Genomic DNA, 23,744 nt, shown 5'->3' with positions numbered 1-23,744 from the left:
GTGATTGCTAAATGTCTACTTTTAAAAGAAACTGCCAAACTATTTTCCAGAGCATGTCATTTTTATATCACTAGCATAGACAAATGGCCCAGTTTAAACCTCATTCTTTCCATCATTTAGTGGTCTTTTTTTTTTATATTAGCCATTCCAATAGGCATATAGTGATATCTCATTGTAGTGTTAATTTGCATTTCCCTAATGGCTAATGATGTTGAAAATGTTTTTCAGCAACTTATTTTTCATCTATATATCTTCTTTCATACATTATCTCATAATGTCTTTTGCTCATGTTCTAATTCAATTGTTTGCTTTTTTACTGGTGAGTTTTGAGTGTTCTTTATGTATTCTGTATACTAGCTCTTGGTCAGATGTGGTTTACAAATATTTTCTTACACTGTAGTTTGTCTTTTTATCCTCATAACAGGGTCTGTCAAAGTGCATTTTTTTTTTTAGTTTGGATAAAGTCTAGTTTATCAATTTGTCCTTTCATGGATTGTGTTTCTGGTGTAAAGTCTAAGAACTTTACCTAGCCCCAGCTTTTGAAGATTTTCTTCTATGTTTCTTTTCAAAGAGTTTTAGAGTTTTACATTTTATATTTAAGTCTACAATCCCTTTGGAGTTAATTTTGTATAAAATGTGAGACTTAGGTTGACATGCTCTTTTCCTCTATGGATGTGCAACCAGACCCATTTGTTGAAAAGGCTATCTTTCTTCCATTGACCTGCCTTTACACCTTCGTAAAACGTCCATTAGGCATATTTGTGTGAGTCTATTTCTGAATTCTCTGTTTTCTTTCACTTATTTATGTGTCTGTACTTCTGCCAATACCACACAGCTTTATAATTTGATTATTGTGATTACTGCAGCTTTAAAATAAGTTTCAAGATCAGGTCGATCGATTCCTCCCACTGTATTCTTATTTTTCAAAATTGTTTTAGCTATTCTAGTTCTTTTGCCTTTCCATATGAAGTCTAGGATAATCTTGTCTGTATCTACAAAAAAAATCTTGCTTAAATATTGATAGCCTGAAAGCTGTTTATCCATTTGAGAAGAAATGACATCTTTACCATGTTGAATTTTCTAAAACATGAACATGGTATGTCTCTTCATTTATTTAGCTTTTCTATGCAAATCGTATTTTTTATGTTGATGTCTATGTGTTCAATGCTAAAATATAGAAATAAAATTGATGTGTTTATATTTATCTTCAATCTTGTGACCTTGCTGAGCTCACTTATTAGTTCTGAGAATTTTTTGTTTCTTTGTTTTATGTTTTGGTTTGTTTTGGTATATTCCTTGAGATGTTCTACATAAACAGTCATATCATCTTCGAATGGGGCAGTTTTATTTGTTTCCTTCTGATCTGTATGAATGCCTTTTATTTCCTTATTGCACTGGCTTCAACTTCCATATCATGTTGAATAGAAGTAGTGAGAGTGGAAATCCTTACCCAGTTCCCCAGTGTGAACAGGAAACTCTCTATTCCTATTCTCTATTCCTATTTTTTTCTGAGAGTTTTCACCATAAATGGGAGTTGAATTTTTTCAAATGCTTTTTCTGTAATCAATTTATATGATCATGTGATCTTCTTCTTTAGCCTGCTTACAGGATGGATTACATTGATTGGTTTTTTAATGCAGAACCAGCCTTGCATACCGGGAATAAACCTTGTTTGGTCATGGTGTGTAGTTATTTGTATATATTGCTGAATTATATGTGCTAATATTTTATTAAGAATTTTTACATCTATGTTCATGAAGGATATTGATCTGTAGTGGTGTGTGTGTGTGTGCATGCGTGTGTGTGTGTGTGTGTGTGTGTGTGTACTGCCTTTGGTTTTGATAGCAGGGTTATACTAGCTTCATAAAATAAATTGGGAAAGATTCTGTTTTCTATTTTCTAGGAGAGATTGTCTAAAATTAGTGCTAATTCTTCCTTAATTATTTGGTAGAATTCTCTAGGGAAAGCATCTGGGCCTGGATTTTTTTTTAGTTTCAAAATTATGAATTTAATTTCCTTAATAGTTACAGAGCTATTCAAATTATCCATTTCATATTCAATGAATTGTGACAATTTATGTTTTTGAGGAATTGTTCCATTTTATCTAAGTTTGCAAATTTATACATGTATAGTTGTTCATAGTAGTTCTGTACTATCCTTTTGATATCTGCAGGACCTGTAGTGATAGCCCCTGTTCCATTCCTAATATTGGTAATTTGTATCTTATTTTTTTCAGTCTTGCTACAGGTTTGTCAATTTCATTGATGTTTTCAAAGAACCAGCTTCTTTTTTTCATTGATTTTTCTGTGTTGTTTTTCTGTTTTCACTCACTGATTTTTAACTTTTATCTTTATGATTTCTTTTCTCCTTGCTTTAGGTTTTAATTTGCTGTTTTTGAGGTGGGATCTTAGATTATTGATTTGAATCTTCTCCTCTTTTCTAATGTGTGCATTTATTGCTGAAAATTTCCTTCTTGGCACCAGTTTAGCTGTGTTCCACAACTTTTGACATCTTGTATGTTTGTTTGCATTCAGCTGAATGTATTTTTACGTTTTCTTTGAGATATTCTTTTGATTTATGGATTATTTAGAAGTATGGTACTTAGTTTGCAAGTATTCAAAGATTTTCCTGTTTTCTTTCTGTTATTCATTTCTAGTTTGATTCTATTGTGATCAGAGAACACGCTCTTTATGATTTCAGTACTTTTAAACTTGTTGAGGTCTGTTTTATAACCTAGGATATGGTATTTTGGTATATGTTCCATGAGCACTTGAAAAGAATGTGTATTCTTTTTTTATTAGGTAGAGTGTTCCATAAATATCAATTACATTCTGTTTGTTGATGGTTGCTGATTTTCTGTTTGGTTGTTTTATCAATTGTTGAGAGAGGGGTGGTGAATTCTTCAACTATAATTGTGTATTTGTCTATTTCCCTTTTAGTTCTATCAGTTTTTGCTTTGCTTCATGCATTCTGTCTTAATGAAGGATTAACCTTTTTGTTATTATATAATGTCCCTATCTGTCTCTGAGAAATTTTTTTGCTGTGAAGTGTATTTATTTGATATTAATATAGTTACTTCTACTTTCCATTGATTAATGGTCGCATAGTATATTTTTCCATTTTTTCACTTTGAACCACCTATGTTGCTATATTTGAAGTGAGTTTTTTTGTAGACAGCACATAGTTGAGTCTTTTTAAAAAATCCATCCTGTCAATCTCCGTCTTTTCATTGGTGTACTTAGACCATTCACATTTAATATAATTATTGGTATGTTATGTTAGGGCTTAAGCATCAGTTTTTGGTTTTCTGTTTGGTATTTCTGTTTTTTGTTTTCTGCCTTCCTGTGAGTTGTTCTGTGGTTCCTTCTTTCTACCATTTCCTTTCTGTTTAGAAAACTTCTTTTAGCCATTCTTTTAGCGTTCCTTCACCTGAGAATGTCTTGAGTTTCCCCTTTATCCCCAAAGGATATTTTTGTTGGGTATATGATTCTGAGTTGCTAGTATTTTTTCCCCCAGGAGTTAAAAAATATTTTGCTACTTTCTTCTTGTCTCTATCATTTCTGATGATAAATCTGCTACTATTCTAATTGTTTTCCCTTACAGGTAAGGAGTCATTTCTTTCTGAATGCTCTCAGGTTTTTTTGTTTTGTTTTGTTTTTTCTTTAGTTTTCAGAAGTTTAATTATGATGTATCTTGGTGTGTATTTCCTTGTTTTGAGTTTTTGATGTGTCTTGGCATGTGTTTCTTTCTTTTCCTATTTTTTTAGGGTTACTCAGCTTCTTGAATCTTCAATCAGCTTCTTTCATAAGTCTGAAAGAGATTTATGTCTCTTATCAAATTTGAGAAGTTCAGACATTAATTCTTTGAGTACTTTTCCACCCCATCTTCTTTCTCTTTTCCTCTGGGACTCTCATGACATGAATGTTAAATTTTTTTGTTATAGTTCTACAGATCCCTGAAGTTTATTTTATATTTCTTCATTTCATTTCTCTCTGTTGTTCAGTTTGGGTTATTTCTGTTGTTCTGTCATTCAGTTCACTGATCTTTTTCTCTGTTCCCTCTATACTGCTGTTATGCCCATTCATTTAAAATTTTTTATTTCAGTTATTGCATTTGTTCAGAGTAACAGTTTCATTTGGTTCTTCCTAATATCTTCTTTTTTTCCCTGAGATTTTTCTCTCTATATATATTTTTTCCCTCTATTTTTTCATTAGTTTCAAGTGAGTTCTAATTGTTAAAGCATTTTTTAAATCATGGCTGTTTTAAATTTCTTTATCAAATAATTCTGTTTCTGTAATCTTTATATTTAGTTTGAGATCTTCCTGGTTCTTTCTATGAAAAGTTAATTTCCGTTGAAACCTGGGCATTTCAATATTATGTGATGAGTCTTTGAATCTTACCTTCTGTTTTAGCCAGCTTTCTCTGACACTACGTCAGTAGCATAAGGGAGGGTGCTGCCTCATTACTTCAGGTGGAGGTAGAAGTCCAGAGGGAGGAGCTCCTTGTTATGCTGGATAGGGGTGTGTAGTATACTATGAGACATATTGTGGCTATAAGATTAATGATAGTGCGTAAGGCCCACTGAAATATCTTGCACGGCTGATACTACATGTCATGTAGGAATTTACAACCCTGGCTCAGGGATTTCCAGGAAAAAAAAAGCCACCTCAGCACAGATGCAGCTTTCATAAACCTTAGAACAAAGCTTACTTTTACAATAATAGCTTAAATACCCTTTATGAAAGAAACACCTGGTAACTAACCTGGACTAAATACAGGTATAAGAAAGGGAGAAGGACCCCCAAAGTCTGACAATGGTCTCTGGATGAAGACTCTCTGGTCAGTTCATGATCTGACCCCCTGACTGTATCTGGCCCATGACACCAGCTTATTCTCACTATCCATCTTCTAAGAGTGCTGCCAGAATAAACCGATTGAGCATTAGATGGTGCCTAAGACTCATCTTTGATGTGAGGTGAACAGAAAAGGAGACATCGCCCCTGGGGAAGCTGGTTAACTAGGTCCACCTACAACCTCTGAACACAACTGGCATTGAGGATAGGATAAGTAAGTGAGCAAGTAAGTAATGGCACCCATTTCTAAGGAAGGACTGGGAAAGGGTGACTGGGGACTGGTTCTGATCAAGAAGTCAAATGAAGCCCTCCAGAACACTCCATAGTGTGTCTGGTAGTTTTTATTTTACTTTGTGTCCTGTTGCTGCCTTCTACATACTTTGTCTGTGCCTCTGTTGTGAAATTGCCACCGTGAAAAACCTGCCAAAATTATTCTTAAGACCACTCTGGTCCCCAGTAACTGGGGACAGGCTCTAAGGAGGAGGAAGCAGAGGTGGAGGATGTCCCGGCTTGAAGAGCTAACCACTGGCTGGTGTGTCTCTGGCTCCTGCTGTGGGAGGGTTGCTCCTTGCCCCCAAGGATCTTGGCATTGTGATGCCACAGACCAAGAAGGCAAAGGTGAAGCTTACCTGCTGAAGGGTTATGTGCTGTTGCCCACCAGGTAGGGACTTAGAAGCATATTTCCCAATAGATCCTTGGACTAACACCACCAGTGAAGTCCACAAGAATCATCAAAGGGCATGTCGCAGCTGTTCCCAGCCCACCATGCACTCCAGCTGAGACAGCGTGGCTTCTCAAGGGGTGTGCCCCAGCCTGTGATGCCTGCTGAGTGTTGCTGGCAGCAGCCCACAGGCAACGTGCCCAAGTCACGCGGGCTCACCTCAGAGTCGTGTCATTCTGTGTGGTCGATCCAGAGCCCTGTGAGCTGTGGAATGATGATCCTGAGTGTGCTGGCTTACCGCTGGCCACACCACAGGTGTCACCAGTCATCACCTGGGCTGAGAAAGCCGCTGCCACCTCCACAGCTGGCTGAGATGAGGAAGTGTGTGCTAGACACCATACGGTCCATGAAGAGGTTCACCCCTGATGTGGACAGAAATTCAAACCCTGCTCAAAGACCTGGTGCAGGAACCCAAAGAGAAAGGCACCACCTGGCTGTGCTGTGCGTACCTAAGAGGAAGTGCTTTGCAACTCGTAGGCTGAGAAATACAAATACAACAGCCAGCGGCTATCTTTAAAGATAAGAAGATCATTTCCTTATTTCAAGACCCTGTCGAGCTTATCCAGGCACAGAGTAGAGAGGGTAGACGTAACTGTCCCTGCAGTCCGCTGCAGTGGCTATTCAGGCCTGACGAATAGCACCCCCAGCATGAGCCTCTATTCATCAAGGGCTGAAGGTGGCTGGTGTACACTGAGGAAGCAGGGGAGCTACTGTGGCGCTTAGGCATGCTCCAGTGAGTTTGCACAGCCGCCACTCCCATGGGACAGGGGCACAACTGGGAGACCTTGGAACAGGCCACCTTGCACCCAGATGGCTTACAGATGTTTTTAAGGAGAGCCCATCATAAGCCAAACCAACTCTCCTGGCCCTGATGGCCACAGTCCCTGAAGTTAATTGAGCTCTGTAGGTCCTCACCACCCTGGAAAATGCTGAAGAATAGCTAAGAATCCCTAAGAAAACTTAGGGAACTCACCCTGTACCACTCTTCAGGTCCAGGGTCCCTAGCGGGCTGCCTTCTTTGCACCTTTCAGACAGAACCATCCAACAGTGTTCGCAACAGCTCCTCGCTCCCTACCCACCCCCCAGGACCTTGCAGCCAGAGGTCTCACACTGGGCTCTGCTCTCCCTGGCCTTCTCACACCCATCACCCACGGGATGAGGCCCAGTCCAGCTGTTCACAAGGGCAGAGTGACCTCTACTGGCAGATACGCTGAAGGGTGCTTCCAAATTGGCTCCTGTCTGGCAAGCCTCATGAATTCCTGCAAACTCTCCTTAATACCAATGTCGCCCAGTCATCCCACCCACTGACCCACCACCCATCTGGATGGCTGAGCATCAACTTTCACCTTTGGGAAGATGTCTTCACTGCTAACATTCCTGCCCTGTGTCCAGGATGACCCACCTGGACTGTCCCACCCACCCTACCTATATCCCTCCCTGGCAAGACCTTTACTGGTATATTTGCCTAGGGGTCTCTTGGGCCACCACTGTTTCTGCAGCCAGTGCCTCCTAGAGACACTTGGTGCCCCAACTGTGCCTGACAGCCATCTGGAATAGACAACACCTTGAACTTTGGCTTCATCGGGCTGTGTTCAAGATCACGATTTTGGATCTTTGACAGCACCTCAGCACACACAGTGTCCCCAGACCTAATTGCTTAGTTCTGTGTCCTCCTTATCCTTCTGTTCCATTTTCACCTGTCATTGCTCTGTAATCAAGCAACTCTAAGCCTGCTACCACTGAGTCCATTCAACTCCTTTTACCTGCTCATGTAATCGTGTTTCCAAGCCCGTGTGCCCATGTTCTTTTGCTGCTACTCCGGGTGGCCTGACTTTCTACATCCAACTGTGGCTTCTCCAGACCTATTCATCGATTACTTGGCACTGAGGTCACTGACAGCCTCCACCACATTTTGGCCACCCACTGAGCAGCCAACCTTCCAGCCTGCTGGGCACACCTTCATTGGCCTGCCACACATCCATTGCTTCCCGTCCAGACTTGGTCGCTACCTGTCCTCCACTCTTCCCTCATCATTGGTGAGTCTGCCCCAAAGCCACAGCCGAACCCCATTCTCATGATCTCCCCTAACTGCTCAGCTGGACACTAGATCTACTGTATCCTCTCTGTGATGATACAGTTCAATTCCAGATTTTTCCAAGGGCGCCACCAACTCCTACTCACCGTCCTACAGAAGATCCATTTCTCAAGATTTGACTGACCATGGAGCGCACTTTCAAACTTGGGCAGCCTCTCAATTATTGACCCCCTCAGGGTCAGGGGTGGAGTGTGGTATACAATGAGATATATTATGGCTATAAGATTAATGATAGGCATAAGGCCACTCAAGCAACTCAGAGGGTCAGTCCTATCTGTCAAACTTAGCAGTATGAAGCAACCTGACCGGGGATTTCCAACCAGATTTCCAGGAGACCAGGTCACCTCAGCACGATGCAATTTTCACAAACCTTGGAACAAAGCTTACCCTTACAAGCATAGCTTAATCTCTCTTTGTGAACAAAACACCTGGTAACTGACCTGGACTGAATACAGGTATAAGAAAGGAGGAAGGATCCCCTAAACTCTGACAATGGTCTCTAGATGAAAACCCTCCTGGTCTGTCAGTCATCTCACCTGTGACTAAATCTGGCCCACGACACCATCCTGCTCCTGCTATCCTTCTGGTAAGAGCACTGCCAGAATAAAATGCATGAGCATCAGACGGTGTACAAGACTCAATGATGATGCAAAGCGAACTCAAGGGAAGAGGCTTCCCTGGGAAGCTGGTTAACTAGGACCACCCGAAACACGCGAGCACCACAGGGTGGAATTCACTGACATCATGGAGGAGGTGGCTTTGTCACTGCTGGGCCATGGTGAAAGTCCCGATTCTCCACTAGGCCTCCCATGTCATTGCCAGCAGGGAGGCAAAGGGTGCCTGGTGACAGTCTGGGGGGATGGAATCTAGGCTGGCATGGGTGTGGGTGGGGTGAACAGATTATTCTGTGGTGTTCGGATGGAATGGAGTGGTTGGGGTCTAAGAGTTTTCTATCTTCCTAGGCTGCTCCTTTCCTGGCCCTGTGTCTAGAGAGAGAACAGAATTTTGTGAGGGCTTTTTATCTTTTTTAATTTTTTTTGCTTGTGTCTGTTGCCATTTCCAGGCTGGCTGGCTTCTTCAGTTCTCAGGCTGGGATACATGAAGCAAAAAGAAAACTTAGGGAACTCACCCTGTACCACTCTTCAGGTCCAGGGTCCCTAGCGGGCTGCCTTCTTTGCACCTTTCAGAGTCTTCTTATGTTTATTTTATATGGAATGTCAGGATTTTTAATTTTATTAGTAGGAGGAATAGAGAAACATATGTTTATCTTCTCAGAAGTAGAAATACTTCATTAAAAAAAAGAATTTGTTTATTTACCTGAAGGGTCTTTCACCTCCTGTGGCGTTTGCTCTTCTGATTAGAGAGCATTTTTGTGTTGGAAAGCTCCCTCCTGTTCCTGTGGAGCTGTGGGCCTGGAGAGGACAGACCAATCTTTACAACAGTGTCTTCTTCCTGAACCCTGCGGGCACCTCACTGTCTTCAACACGCAGGCCTTGGCATAGACTTCTCCCTCTGCCTGCAACACCTTCCTCTCTACCTGGTCCACTGCCTAAGCCTTAGTTATTCTTCAGTTTTCATTTTAACACATTACTTATTTAAAGAGACTTTTCCTATTACCTGGATACTTTTGCATTCCCTTCTGCTAAATGTTTCTAGAGCACCTTGTACTTTCTTTATCATCTCCATTATCAAACTGTATTACAGTTATTTATTTAATGTCTGTTTTACTGAATAGCCTGTAATTCATGAAGGTGGGGAAGATGACTTCGTTGTTCAACCCTGTATCAAATATCTGGTTCCTACTGCAGTGCCCAGGACAAAGCAAGACATTAACAACTTTAGCTTGAATATTAACTAATAATGTAGTTAGGCTCATAAATATCCTATTATCTGATGACCCCAAGTGCTCCCTGAAATTTCCTTGGCCACTTGGGCTGCTCCTCTGGGATCCTGGACCTCCCCTTGACCTAGAAACTTAAAGGCTAATACTGGCAAAGCAGGGGTCCTCCAGGATCTTTCTTCAGTCCTAAGGCTTGGGGCCATTCTGGTTGGTTGTTGTTTAGGACATAGCAGTTGTTAAAATAGTTTGACCTCATCCCTGATTATATGAATGAATGAATTAGATCCAGAAGCTCCAAGCCTGCCCAGCACTCCTAAACCACAGCCAGTCATACAGAATTTGCTTTCTTCATAGTCTGCATTAGTGCTTGGAGCTCTTATTGTGGTTGATTCCCCTTTTTCCATATATCAGCTATGGCCTGATTATATACAATGACATGTTCTAGCAAAGTCATCATAACTCCAAGCCAGTTCATCCTTGCTTCATCTCTAGCCAAGGTCTTATTTCCTCTTGTAAATCTTTTTTGGGTGTCTTTGTTATGTCTCCAAAACTGCTCACAGATCACACAGTCATCACTTGCTTTGTGGGTCATATGACGTCTTGCAGTGAAGTCTATCTCCCTTCTGACTGGACTGTGTGTAAACTGACTCAGGATCACATCCTTGAGTCCACATCCTTTTAAACACTAGTTCTCCTCTCTACTCAGTACCACATCCTTTTCTTCTTCCATGAAGTAGGCCTATTTAAAACAACAACAACAACAAGAAGCACTATTTCCTCTAATATTTCCCTGACTTGGTATTTTCTCTTTGATTCATTCATTCTGCTCTATTAATCCCCTTTACTCTCTGGACAAACCAGTGATTCCCTGCTCTTCTTTTATGGTTCTGTCCATTCTTAAGAACAGGGCATTAGATTATTGGGAACATATATCTCTTGGAAGCTTCATTTAGTTGCTTTGCCTCATGCGATGTTTGCACTGTACATCTTTTTTACTATCATGGATTTGGTATCTCTACATCAAAGCAAAGGTTGCAGTTATCTAATTAGATTTTAAATCTATTTCTACACGATTTGATCAGTCTTTTTAAAATCATATTTCTCATTCTAGTTTCATCCTTAGGGAATCAAATCAGGAATGGCAAATGGGTTTCATCCTCCTCTCTGGTCACATAGGAGTACTCGTCCACAGTTATGAGAGGATTTTGAGATTATTAAAGCACAAAGGAGTGCTGTGATTTATAAACACCTGCAAGAGCAATGCTAAGAGGAGAGGTATCATTCATGATTTATACATTCACATAGGCACTACCATTGTCGCAGACCTCTCTATCTTCTTTGTATTGTGTGGCCTTTTTTGAGGCTACTTGCAGAAACAGATGGATACTTGAGACTGAGATGCTGAAACTTGTAAGTTCTAATGACTTCTTTTCCAGTGATAAGGCTATCATGACTGAAACTATGATTTTCAGAAGGAGGCTGAATACTTTAAGTCATTATCCTGATGAAATGACTTTGAAATATTTGAGTTTCGATTTGAGATTGCTAATTGCTGACGTTGTATTATTTTTGTAGGCAGCACTCAGCGTATTTGGTATGGTTGGTGGACCACTTATGGGCCTGTTCGCTTTGGGCATTTTGGTTCCCTTTGCCAACTCAATTGTAAGTACAAAGAATGAATATGCTTGAGGATTACTTTTTGAACTATACTAGCAGCTCTACACTTTTTTCTCAGTTGGTTCCTTTGAGATTTGTCATTAGCTACTTGTCTTGATGACTTAAATTATTTCTGTTGACTTTGGTGGAGTGTACAAGGAAGTACTATGTATGGGGACCCTAAATGTGTGAAGCTCAATGGAAACTTCCAGAACCATATAGGGCAATTTTAAATATTCATAATATAACTAAAGGAGCAACATTTTTATGCACTTACCTACTTGCCCTTCTCAAAAATTAACAGCTAGGATTTAAAAGAGATCAATAGGCTCAGAGATGAGAGATTTAAGGGCAGAAAACTTAGGATTTCTGTGAATAGCCATAGCACAGCAAAGAGAAGGAACACAATCTTACCACCTTGGCCAGGAATTTTCTACTCCTGACATTTAAAGCTGTAGCTCCCACAATATGATTTAGCCCCAAAGGGGTGATCATAATTGGGAATATTTTCCAGAAAGACGTAATATCTCTGTCCTTCTACCTAGACATATCTGTGCTTAGAAGTGCTAACTTCTGTTTGGAATAAATGAGCTAGAAATTATTTCTCTGAAACCAAGAAGAAAGTCCACTGGTTCAGTCTGGCTATAAGATGTAGTTCAGGAAAAACTGATAATGTATGTGCAGTTGCTTCAGATATAGAATAGCCATAGAACTCTGACTTCATATTTGGAATTCTATTTTCCTTATAAGGCATTAGGAATTGGTAAGGCAGATATTAATAAGGACTATTGTGGTTATTATTTATTATCCTCAATGAAATGTCATATGAAAAGCTGCTTTTGTAGGAATTAATCACAATGAAAGAGATTTGTTTGTGTCCACCTCAGAATGTTGAAGCTTGGATTAGATTCTTTGCATGATGAAATGCATTAGTTTGTTAAGTATTAGAAAAATGTATTTAAAAATCAACTTTTGATATTTGGCATTTGTTGCCAGCGTGTATTTCCTCCGGAAGAGCTGTAGCTGACTAAGCTAACATGTCCTTTTCTGGGGGTGGTAACGGAAGAATAACATACTATTCTTCCTGCCACAAACAGTATCTTTTTTTTTTTTTTAAACCATGTCCAGGTTTTTCACCAGCAGATTATCTGCCTTCCTTAAAAGTGGCCTTTCTCACTCCTTTTTCTCTCCCTGCCTCAATACCTTTCATTCATTTATTCAATAGATTTTTATGGGCTGAGCACTATCTTGGGAGGAGAGAGCGTTGAATGTTTCTGCCCTTGTGAGTTTTATAATTTTGTGCCATGTTGAACTTGGCTTTCTAATATTAATTTTGACATCAAAGCAAATTGTATTATTTTTCTTTTAAATGCATTCTTGTTTTACAGGGAGCGCTTGTTGGTCTGATGGCTGGATTTGCCGTTTCTCTATGGGTTGGAATTGGAGCTCAAATATATCCTCCACTTCCTGAGAGAACATTGCCATTGCACCTTGATATCCAAGGCTGTAACAGCACCTACAATGAGACAAATTTGATGACAACCACAGAAATGCCATTTACTACTAGTGTTTTTCAAATATACAATGTTCAAAGGTATTGAATTAAGTTTTATTACATTATACTTTAAAAAATTTACGCAACAAGTAGAGAACCCGACTTGCTTTTTGTCTTGATTACAACACTGTGATTTTGCCTAATTCTGAAACGAGTAAAACTCATGTGGTTAGCTATAGTATTTTCTGCAGCAGTAACAAAAAATGTCATATTTTCATAATTTCTCTAGAAATTTCTGCCTTGTCTACAGATCTAAGAAAACTTAAATATTAATGAGAAAATTCTGTTATGTGTAAACTCTCCTAAACACCAGCTCTTAGCTGCATGAAGAATTGTCTTTGTCTTGGAAAAACTTTTAAAATGGAAAGCACAATTATAAAATAAATGTTGCTTATATAGTCTTTGAAAGATAGATTTTACTGACCAAAAGCTACAAATATTTAAACATGTTAAATAACTGCCATTTGTTCAGTTGAAGATTCCAAATCTTTAAAGCATTAGAAGTCATTGCAGCTGTGATCTTCATGCTACAGATTTCAGTTATGCAGTACACTTTGGAGCCTCTAGATGCTGAAGTTGTCTGATTTAACGTACTGAAATAGTGGGTAGAGGCATGCTTTATTGTACAGTGAATGTGAGGTCAAGACTTTCTTTAGTGGATATATAAGTGTCCAGCTTTAAAGCACAAACCCTGTGAATACGTTCAAGGAATGCAAAGATGATGCCATTGCCCCTAGAGTATTGCCCCAGTGCCAGCTTATCTGGAATGACATCAATATAGTCATACCTTTGGGGTCAAGACACGGCATACCCCTCTTAAAATGGACACACTCCTGAGAGAAGGAACGTGATCATACATATAGCCATTATTAGCAATTTGTGTTCTGGAGAGAATTCAGCTCTGAGAAAGCTAGCCAGTGGGACTTCCAGGGGCGTTCCAGGCAGGTAAGCTGTGTATGGTAGAGTGGAAAGGTAGTTCCAGAGCCTGAGGCGTATTTGAGGGAAGTTTTACTAGGTGAGGTGCTGTGGAGAGAGGGGCAAGGACATGTGGAGAGCAGTCTGGACAGGCATGAAAGCACTAATGGGAGGGGACTGGGAGAGTCATCAGAGTCAGAAAGGGAGAAAAGATTAATTGAAGGTTAAGTGAGAAGACACAGGATGTTCTTCTTGTTTTATGATTTTGCTTAGCGTTTTCCTAATTATGTAAATATTTGCCCTTAAAAGTCTAAGGCAAAATGGTTATTTGGATTCCTGAAACAAATAAATTAGCTGAAGTTTATTCTATGCCTGGTACCATAATAGTTTTATATGTTAGTTTACTTATCAAATATTTCAGCTAATAAACAAGAATTTTTGAGCATGGACTATGTACCCAGCACTGTGCTGGCCATTTATTTAGTATCCATGGAAGAAAATCTTCCTCTCCCAGCCACTGTTTCCTGCCTTCCAGAAAATTCTAATCTAGCAGGAGGGAATGTGCAAATATACGCAAAACAATAAACTCTGTAAGCATGCTAAGTATAAAAACTAAGACATAGTAAATAAAAAATACTTGATACATTTTTGTTAAAAGAGTGAGTACAAAGTTGGAGTGTAAGTTAGCATGAAGACTTCAGAGATATACTACTACTTCAAGAATGCATAGGTTTGGCTAGATGAAGGGGAAGATCTGGAAAGTCATTCTTGTCACAGAAAATGACCAGAAGGGAAATTGGACAAGAAAATAAATTAAAACATGCATTGTGGTAAGTAATATTCACAGGATATCATGGGAGCCAGAAGGAGGAAGTCTGCCTGACTGGAGTCAAGGAAACCTTCTTAGAGGAGAATTGCATGGGCTGGAGTTAGTCAGGTAGCAGGATTGAGCACAGGGACACAATCTGTGTCGCAAGGAAGGAGGAGTATGTGTCACAGAATGAAGAAACGACCGGTGCAAAAGCATGAAGAACTGAAGAATCAGGGCATCTTAGGAAATCATCCTAGTTCCATAGGGCTGGAGCACAAGGGTTGTGAGCCACCCAGCTGAAGGTTGAATGTGTGACGCTTTGGTTGCCTAGATACAAATTGTTTCAATTGCCTAGATTCAGTTTTGATTTTTTTAAGTTTACAATATTTGATGGTTACATTGGTAGCTTGCTGTGGTTTTAATTTGTATTTCCCTTAAGATTAATGAAGTCAAATACATTTTCATTTGTTTGTTGGCCATTTGGATATTTACTTTTGCGACTTAGTTATTGAAGTCTTTAGTCCATTTGAAATGGATTCTCTGTCTTTTTCTTACTTACATAGGAGTTCATGACATATTCTAGATATGAGATATGTTTTGAAAATGTTTTTCTCCCATTCTATGGGTTACCTTTTTACTCTTTTAATGATACTTTTTTTGTCAGTCAAAATTTCTTAATTTTAATTTATTTCTGTTTCTCAGTTTTTTCCTATATGGTTAGTCCTTTATGTGTCTTGTTTAAGAAATCCTTGTCTACCCTGCAATCATAAAGATATTCCACTAATTTTTAATTTAAAAGCTTTATTGTTAACCATTTCCATTGGGGAAGCGTAATCCACTTTGGAATTGATTTCTGTGGGTGGTGTGATCAAGATTATTTTTCCCCATGTGGATACTCAGTTAACCAAACACCATTTATTGAAAAGACTCCCCTTTTGCCCTATTGAATGCACTGGCAATGAAAGCGATGTTAACCAAGTAACTATTTTTCTGTGGGTCTATTTCTCAATTCTCTACTCTGTTCTATTTTGTCTGTCTTTGGCTCAATATCACACTCTCTTAATTTCATTAGCTCACCTCAATGTGTTCCCCTTCTTTCTGGGCTCTTGCCACCTCAAGTTCTCATTGTTTTGTTTTTGTTTTTGTTTGAGACGGAGTCTCGCTCTGTTGCCAAGGCTCGAGCTCAATGCAACCTCCACCTCTGGGTTCAAGTGATTTTTGTGCCTCAGCCTCCCAAGTAGCTGGGATTACAGGCATGTGCCACCACACCTGGCCAATTTTTGTATTTTTAGTAGAGATGGGGTTTCACCATGTTGGCCAGGCTGATCTCGAACTCCTGACCTCAGGTTATCCACCTGGCTTGGTCTCCCAAAGTGCTGGGATTATAGGCGTGAGCCACCGCCCCAGCCAAGTTCTCATTGTCTTGATCTCTCTGATAGCTTCAAAAACCTGCCTCCCTCCCCATGCCCCAGGTTTTATATATTGTTCTCAGCAGAATGATTGGTCTAAATCAAGCACCTATCAAAACTGAAAGTGGAATCCTAGAGCAATCATTGTAGAAATGATCATAGAATGTTCATGTTACTCTTTCACTTAAAACATTGCAATGAGTGCCATTGCCTATAGAGTAAAATTCCAACTCATGCCCGGTCCCACAAAAAGCCCCCTGCCTATCTTTCATCTTGCAATCACTGTCTTGCTCACTGTGCCTCAGTCAGCTGGTGTTTAGTCTCTGAGATGTTTTCCTCAAGAACATTTTGTTCTCAGATCTCAGTTCAAATGTCGTTTATTCCCAAAGATTTTCTCTGACCACTCGTAGTGTAGTTCCTTCCTCTTCACCCTGTTAATAGCACATCATCTTGTTTTACTTTCCTTACAGCGCTTTCTACTAGTGGAAATTATTATATTTATTAATTTGTTTATTGTATTTATCTCTCCATTAGAGTATAAACTTTACGTGAGCAGGAATCTTATCTACTTTATTTTTAAAAAATAATTTCAACTTTTATTTTAGATACCTGTGCAGGTTTGTTACTTGGGTAAACTCTTGCCTGTCTCCCTTCACCCTCTGGTAGTCCCCAGTGTCTATTGTTCCCTTCTTTGTGTCCATAAGTACCCAACGTTTAGCTCCTACTTATAAGTGAGAACATGTGGTATTTGGTTTTCTGTGCCTGCATTAATTTGCTTGGATAATGGCCTCCAGCTGCATCCATGTTGCTGAAAAGGACATGATTTTGTTCTTTTTTCATGGCTGCATGGTATTCCATGGTGTATATGTACCACATTTTCTTTATCCAGTCCACCATTGATGGGCACCTAGGTTGATTGCATGTCTTTGCTGTTGTGAATAGTGCTGCGATGAACATATAAGTGCACGTGTCTTTTTGGTAGAACAATTTATTTTCCTTTGGATATATACCCAGTAATGGGATTGCTGGGTCAAATGGTTTATCTACCTTATTTATGGATGACTGTCCAATCACAAGAGCAGTGCCTGGGACATCATGCAGAATTGAATGAATAAACATGACCTTCAAGTATTTTAGTATATAGTCAAGGTGACGTTTTGCTTTTGATTCCTGATCTGATAAGATAAAATTAGGACAGCAGGTTATGACATTAAAAACATTATTAAGTGTTATATTTTGACCTTGCCATGAGAATCACTGGTATATACTGGTAGTTGCTAGTGGCATTACATGAAATCTTACCATTGTGTTTTTGCTCTCTTAGGACTCCACTGATGGATAACTGGTATTCTTTATCATATCTGTACTTCAGCACTGTTGGAACTTTGGTAACATTATTAGTGGGGATACTTGTCAGTTTATCAACAGGTAACTATCTAAAATTAGTATTGTTGTATTTACGTCTATATCAGTTTTTACTGTATCTGTTTTATAGCTATTTGTGTTATTTTACTATGATCCTATTGACAACTAGTTTAATTATTTCTTCTGTTTTACTCATGGGAAATCTGAAGGCCTAGACTTGAAAGCAGAAGACTCATTTCTATTTGAATCTTGGTTCTGCCCTTTAGGGGCTGCATGAACTTGGGCAAGTCACATAGCTACACTGAGCCTCAGCTTTCTTATGTATAAAATGAGGACAATAATAATCGACCTGCCCATCTCACAAGTTGCTGTAAGACAAAAATAAGATGCTTGAAAAGAACTTCATAACTGCTATGATGTTAGAGATTTTACACATATTTTTACAATAACCCAATATGCTGTGATCTTTACATGGTCCAGTGTTCATTCTTTGTGAACTGTAAAGAAGCATACACAGGTTATATCTAAACATAGTGTGGAGGCTTTTTTTTCAGATGTTTATCATTTTTTTAAAAAGTGTGTTCATTTTTAAAAAATCAAATTGATACACATAGTATATAAATTGCTCTCTGGGATTGCTATAGAATGGTTATCCTGGGACTCCATTTTGTCCTCATTCTATGAATTCTCTTAGCCCCTGTTCCTGTGTTGGGTTTTCTACTGCCTATATTCATTACTTCTCATTCTCATTTACTCGCTTAATTGAATGAAACACATCCTATAGCATATTCTCAAGAATGAGTAGACAAAAGAAGAGGTTTTGGAAACTTTGTGTGTCTGAAAAAAAATTATTTAATCTATCTTATGCTTGATTGATTGTTTGAGTAGAAATTCCTAGGGTTGAAAAGAACTTTTCTTTTTTCTGAGAGGATGTCTGAATTTTTTTCTAGCTTGCTATGTTGCTGTTGTGACAGTGCTCTGCTACCAGCTGACACTTTGCGTGTGTCCCATTTTCACAATGACTGCCTTGGCCTAGGCCTTCAGTAGGGCCCATTCAATCTGAAGATCCATGTCCTTCAGTTCTGGACATTTTCTTTTTTGTTTTCTTTTCTTCCTTTTTATTTCTATTTTTAATAATTTTCTGTGTTCTCTCTCTGAGAACTCCTATTAGTCAAACATTTGAATCAGAATCATGGACAGTTCCTCTAATTTTCTCGTTTTTTTCTCTCTTATTTTTCCTCTCCGTGTCTTTTAGGTCTACTATGTGAGATATTTTTTCACTTACTTTTCCAATAATTCTCAAAGGAGTGCTCTGATCCAATTTTGAGAATAGTCTGTAGGGGAACGAGGGCAGGGAAGAGGCTATTGCAGTAACCCAGGTGAGAGATCACAGTGCTGGGGCCGGGGTAGTGTGGAGTTGGTGAAACATGCTGGGCTCCCTGACTCCCTACATCCCCTCACATGTATGCATCCATAGCAGCCACACCAGGGGAAGGGTGCAACTGTCTCCTTCAACATGTGTTACAACTAGTCATGTTCAAGGATGTCTGATGTCTTTGTTTGCTCCATGCTACAAAGCTGCCAGCACTGTGCCACTTTACAGAATCCTGCTATCATTTTCTGTTTTTTTGGCACTGAGATAGCACCGTCTCTCAAACTTCTGTGACACTTGTATTTATAATTATAAAATTTGTTGCTATTCATTATTTCTCAGTTGTTGGAAAATATTCTTTCTTTTCCAAAAGGACTGTGCTCTTTCTCAAAAATAAAATTCCCAGTACAGTAGGTTTATTAATTTTTTTGGTCCAGTTTGATATGTTTTCAGACAGATTTTTGTTGTTGTTGTTGTTGTTGTTGAGATGGAATCTCGCTCTTTTGCCCAGGCTGGAGTACAGTGGTGCGATCTCAGCTCACTGCAACCTCTGCCTCCTGCGTTCAAGGGATTCTTCTGCCTCAGCTTCCCGAGTAGCTGGGACTACAGGCACGCACCACCACGCCCGGCTAATTTTTGTATTTTTAATAGAGATGGGGTTTCACCATATTGGCCAGGCTGGTCTCGAACTCCTGACCTCAGGTGATCTGCCCACCTTGGTCTCCCAAACTGTAGGGATTACAGGCGTGAGCCACCATGCCCAGTCTTAAGACAGATTTTCATCTTTTCCCAGCAGTTATTCAGTTGTTCAGGTCTGGAATACACCTAACCAGTCTCCCTGTACTATTTGCCCTTTGGTCCTTATTTAGCTCATTTTTTAAAAGAAAGTGGAGTATCAGAGTAGCTCCTTTGAGTACTCCTTTTTTTCTTTTAAATGCTTTGATTCTGAAAAACCATATACAGCTATATCTTTTGTTTCAAGAAGTAATACTCTACCTCAGTGACTGGGATCCAGTAATAGAAAACACTTCAACTTCATTAACTTCACAAATAACTTATTCCTACTTCACAGAAGCAGTGAGTACCTTGAAAACTATGAGAAGCACACACAATTTTGATGCTCCCTGGGAAACAGATTTTAAAACCTATCATAGTATACTAAAACTCCCATAAGAGTTCAGGCCTTACAGACTTGGTTGGCGTTTCAGCACTCCCCTGATTTTTACTATGCAGAAGGCTATGTTTTCATCAGGAAAATGGGGGCAAATAGTTTTCTAAGTAGATCACAAACTGTGGGCATAGAGATTGTTTTGTTTCTCTGTTTCTCTAGCACCTAGCAGCATCTCCAGCTCACAGTAGGTACTCAATAACATTGAACGAATTCATTTAAAATTGATTCTATCTCCAGAACAGCAGAAGTTCCCATAATTAAAAGTCTAGTATCTGTACTAAAGTAGTGGTTCTTAAACTTTAGAGGGCATAAGGATCCTCTTGGAAATTTTATAAAAATCAGGCTTCAGGGGTCCTACCTGCAGAGGTCCTAATTTGGTCAGTCCAGGCTAGAGTCTGGGAATCTGCATTTTAAGTACATTCCTTGAATGATTTGGGGAAGGGTAGTTTGAGGACCACTCTTTGAGATACACAATTTTTAAAAGCATCCTCTTTGATCCACAAAAAATACCAAAGCAAAATAGAATTTTTTTTTTTTTTTTTTGTAAAGAAAACCTTAGGGAAGAGGATTTGGATCAAACGTCAGTCAGCATACTAATTTTCATTTAAATAATTTATTCAGCAGTTCCGAATTTCCTGCATTTCTTCATAGACATGTATATTTGTAGCCAACAAAGTGGGGAAAAGCAGCTCCACTGTCTGAAGCAGGGGCAGATGGTTTGATATTTTACTGATGGCATGGACGGTGCTTTTAAACCAGTTTTCCTACCAGCATTGGGCCAGATGACTGTTTCTCTAGTTGAGTACCAGATGAAGCAGTTGGCTTGCGTTTAAGCTCTATCTCACACACATATATATGATACATATATATATATATATAAAGAATATGTATATATATATATATAAAGACTCATATTTATTATAGTGAGAGGCTTTCAAGACCTGGGGCTAACTAAGGAAAGGGGAATTGTGGGCTAAGTGATCAGTGCTTTTAAGTTTCCCTTTCTCTTTGTGTTTTTTGAATGTATGGAGTTGAACGTGAACAAGTTAAATGCCTGTATAATGGAATGTCTCTGTGTAGTTACTGGTGTCCTTTTTAACAACGTAAGTCATGTACATTTTTTTTTTCCAGGAGGAAGAAAACAGAACTTAGACCCCAGATATATACTAACCAAAGAGGACTTTTTATCCAATTTTGATATTTTTAAGAAAGTGAGTTGGCTTTCATTTACCTTGAGTTAGGAAACTGGGCTTTATTACCTGGATAGAACACTAATTAGTTCTCAACCTCTTTCTTGAAAAGTAATGGACAAGGAAGGTATAGACCCTATATAATCTGATGATCTATATATGTTGGATAGCTCTCTATCCTATGATGATCTATATCTGTTTTATAGCTCCATATCCTCTGATACGCTATACCTATTGCTTATCTGTCTATCCTCTGATGAGCTATATCTGTTGCATATCCTCTTTCCTTTGATGATCTTTATCTGCTGTATATCTCTCTATCCTCTGATAACCTATATCTGTTGTATATCCCTCTATTCTCTGATGAGCTACACCTGTTGTATATCTATCTCTCTCTATCCTCTGATAACCTATATCTGTTGTATATCCCTCTATTCTCTGATGAGCTATACCTGTTGTATATCTCTCTATATCTGTCTATCCTCTGATAATCTATATCTATTGTATCTCTCTCTATATCTGTCTATCCTCTGATAACCTGTATCTGTTGTATATCTCTCTATATCTGTCTATCCTCTGATAACCTATATCTGTTATATCTCTCTATATATCTGTCTGTCCTCTGATATTATAAATCTGTTGTATATCTATTATCTGATGGGCTATTTTGTATCTATCTTCTGATAACCTGTGTCTGTTGAATATCTCAGTATCCTCTGAGGAAGTATACCTGTTATATATTTCTCTCCCTCAGTAGATTAGAAAGCTGATGCAGAGAAATAAAAATAGTAGAAACAATTATTTAGAATTACATGAATGAAGAGCTTCTTTTTTCCCCCCAATAACCATGTTAACATTTTCTTTTAGAAGAAGCATGTTTTGAGCTATAAATCGCATCCAGTGGAAGATGGTGGAACTGATAATCCTGCTTTCAACCACATTGAATTGAACTCAGATCAGAGTGGCAAGAGCAATGGGACTCGTTTGTGAAGCTGCTCTGATACTAGATACCCTTAAATGATGTTTCAATTTTATATGTTTTCTAAGATAATTGGATCAGGTTTTCTTTGTGTGTGTGTGTGTGTTGTATCATGAGTGTTTGGGGGATAAGTTTTTGTTAAAACAAAGTCTGGACTATCTTCATTTACTACATCATTAATTGATGTTACTCTGGAGTTTAGAATTCTGGCATTGACATTTCCCTCTCTTTCCTTTATTTCGATGAAGCTATAATTGTGAAAATTGTAACTACATAGATGCTGAAAGGCTAATACACACATATGCACATGTATTTGATTGTCAAAGGTATATTCTTAAATTTGGGTATTATTGAAAATATTTTCCATGCCTTGGTGCTAGCATATAAGTTTGGAAGTTTGCCAACATCACAATCCATCTTGAAAAGAGCTTTTTTCCCTCCTACCACATACACCATTCTTGGGGAGCAATGAGGTAACAGGTCTGTGTTGTCTCGATCTTTGCTTTTTATCCCCCTATCAGCCCAGGGCATATACTAACCTGCAAACTGATTCTGAATCAGGAAGGTGGTAATCAATAAGTATTCTGGCTGGGAAAGACCATGGGCCCAATGATCAAAGTCTTCTTGGTACTGTTCATTAATTCTTGTGCCTTTTGGCTTGTTTTGTAGAGTTTCTGGACTTTGGCTGCTGATACTGCCTTTCTTAGACTGTAATTTTTATCTGCATGCCCAGTTTCTGACCTATCAACTTGGGTTTTGTTGTGCACTCTAACTGAGCTTGTCTTCATAATTTTCTGTTTATTGCCCTGGGCTTGGATATGTCTCAAGACACTCATGTGAATCATGCCACCCCAAATCCTGGCTTATCAAGTCCCAGACTATAAATTATGAACTCCCATTAGCTTGGTACTAACATATACTTGATGTAGGTATTTATGGACTTGATGATCCAAGAATATTATATTCTTCAAAATGGTTAAGCTCCATGGAGTGAGATGACTACACTTAATGCTATTAAGTTGAACTTTTGAATGTCAACTAATTTGCAATCAATTAAAGATACATATGCCTAGAAATTTTGAAATTTCGGTATATTTATCCAGTTAAAGAGCTAAATTATATAAGCAAACACTACTTTTTTTAAAATGTCTGGACTCAAAAAATGCTTTGTTCCATGTTTTAAAATTTTTAAGTAGCAGTCTCAAAGTTGCTTAGCTGTTTATTTTGCTATGTTCCTAGCTAAGAGTTTGGTTATAGGAGTTCATCAATAACTTATTTTTTGTACAGTTCCCACATTAGATACTGTTTAAAAGTTCTTTTTTAAACTCAAAGTTTTAGCAACATAAGAGAAATATTTAGATACATACAAATGTTTTTATGATTAAATAATTTTATGCTTATTTTCTGATACGTGTTATTTAGGTAATCATGCCCTGTACATTTAGAGGTTGCTAACTGACAATGTTAAGAAATTAAAAAAAAAAAAATTGACTTGGCGATGCGGGCTCTTTTTTGGTTCCATATGAACTTTAAAGTAGTTTTTTCCAATTCTGTGAAGAAAGTCATTGGTAGCTTGATGGGGATGGCATTGAATCTGTAAATTACCTTGGGCAGTATGGCCATTTTCACGATATTGATTCTTCCTACCCATGAGCATGGAATGTTCTTCCATTTGTTTGTATCCTCTTTTATTTCCTTGAGCAGTGGTTTGTAGTTCTCCTTGAAGAGGTCCTTCACATCCCTTGTAAGTTGGATTCCTAGGTATTTTATTCTCTTTGAAGCAATTGTGAATGGGAGTTCACTCATGATTTG

The 23,744-nt window shown here is 38.6% G+C and overlaps 1 protein-coding gene across 2 annotated transcripts in view; it reads left to right on the top strand.

Moving 5' to 3' along the window:
- Positions 1–23,429, top strand: part of SLC5A8 (solute carrier family 5 member 8) — a 61,301-nt gene extending 37,872 nt beyond the window's left edge. The window contains exons 11-16 of one of the 2 annotated variants that reach the window (XR_008538332.2): positions 11,085–11,171; positions 12,554–12,759; positions 17,180–17,283; positions 18,476–18,599; positions 20,895–20,974; positions 21,821–22,242. Coding sequence is in view for 1 of the 2 variants with exons in the window: in XM_522508.8 (XP_522508.2) it covers positions 11,085–11,171; positions 12,554–12,759; positions 17,180–17,283; positions 20,895–20,974; positions 21,821–21,943 (600 nt within the window). In the remaining variant the exon portion in view is untranslated. Of the gene's footprint in view, positions 1–11,084; positions 11,172–12,553; positions 12,760–17,179; positions 17,284–18,475; positions 18,600–20,894; positions 20,975–21,820 lie in introns of both variants that reach the window. The other variant, XM_522508.8, reaches the window with a different exon arrangement.
- Positions 23,430–23,744: the final 315 nt, after the last annotated feature.

Source organism: Pan troglodytes, chromosome 10 (assembly GCF_028858775.2).
Source record: "Pan troglodytes isolate AG18354 chromosome 10, NHGRI_mPanTro3-v2.0_pri, whole genome shotgun sequence".
Taxonomy (NCBI): domain Eukaryota; kingdom Metazoa; phylum Chordata; class Mammalia; order Primates; family Hominidae; genus Pan; species Pan troglodytes.
This window is presented reverse-complemented; position numbering and strand designations above follow the sequence as displayed.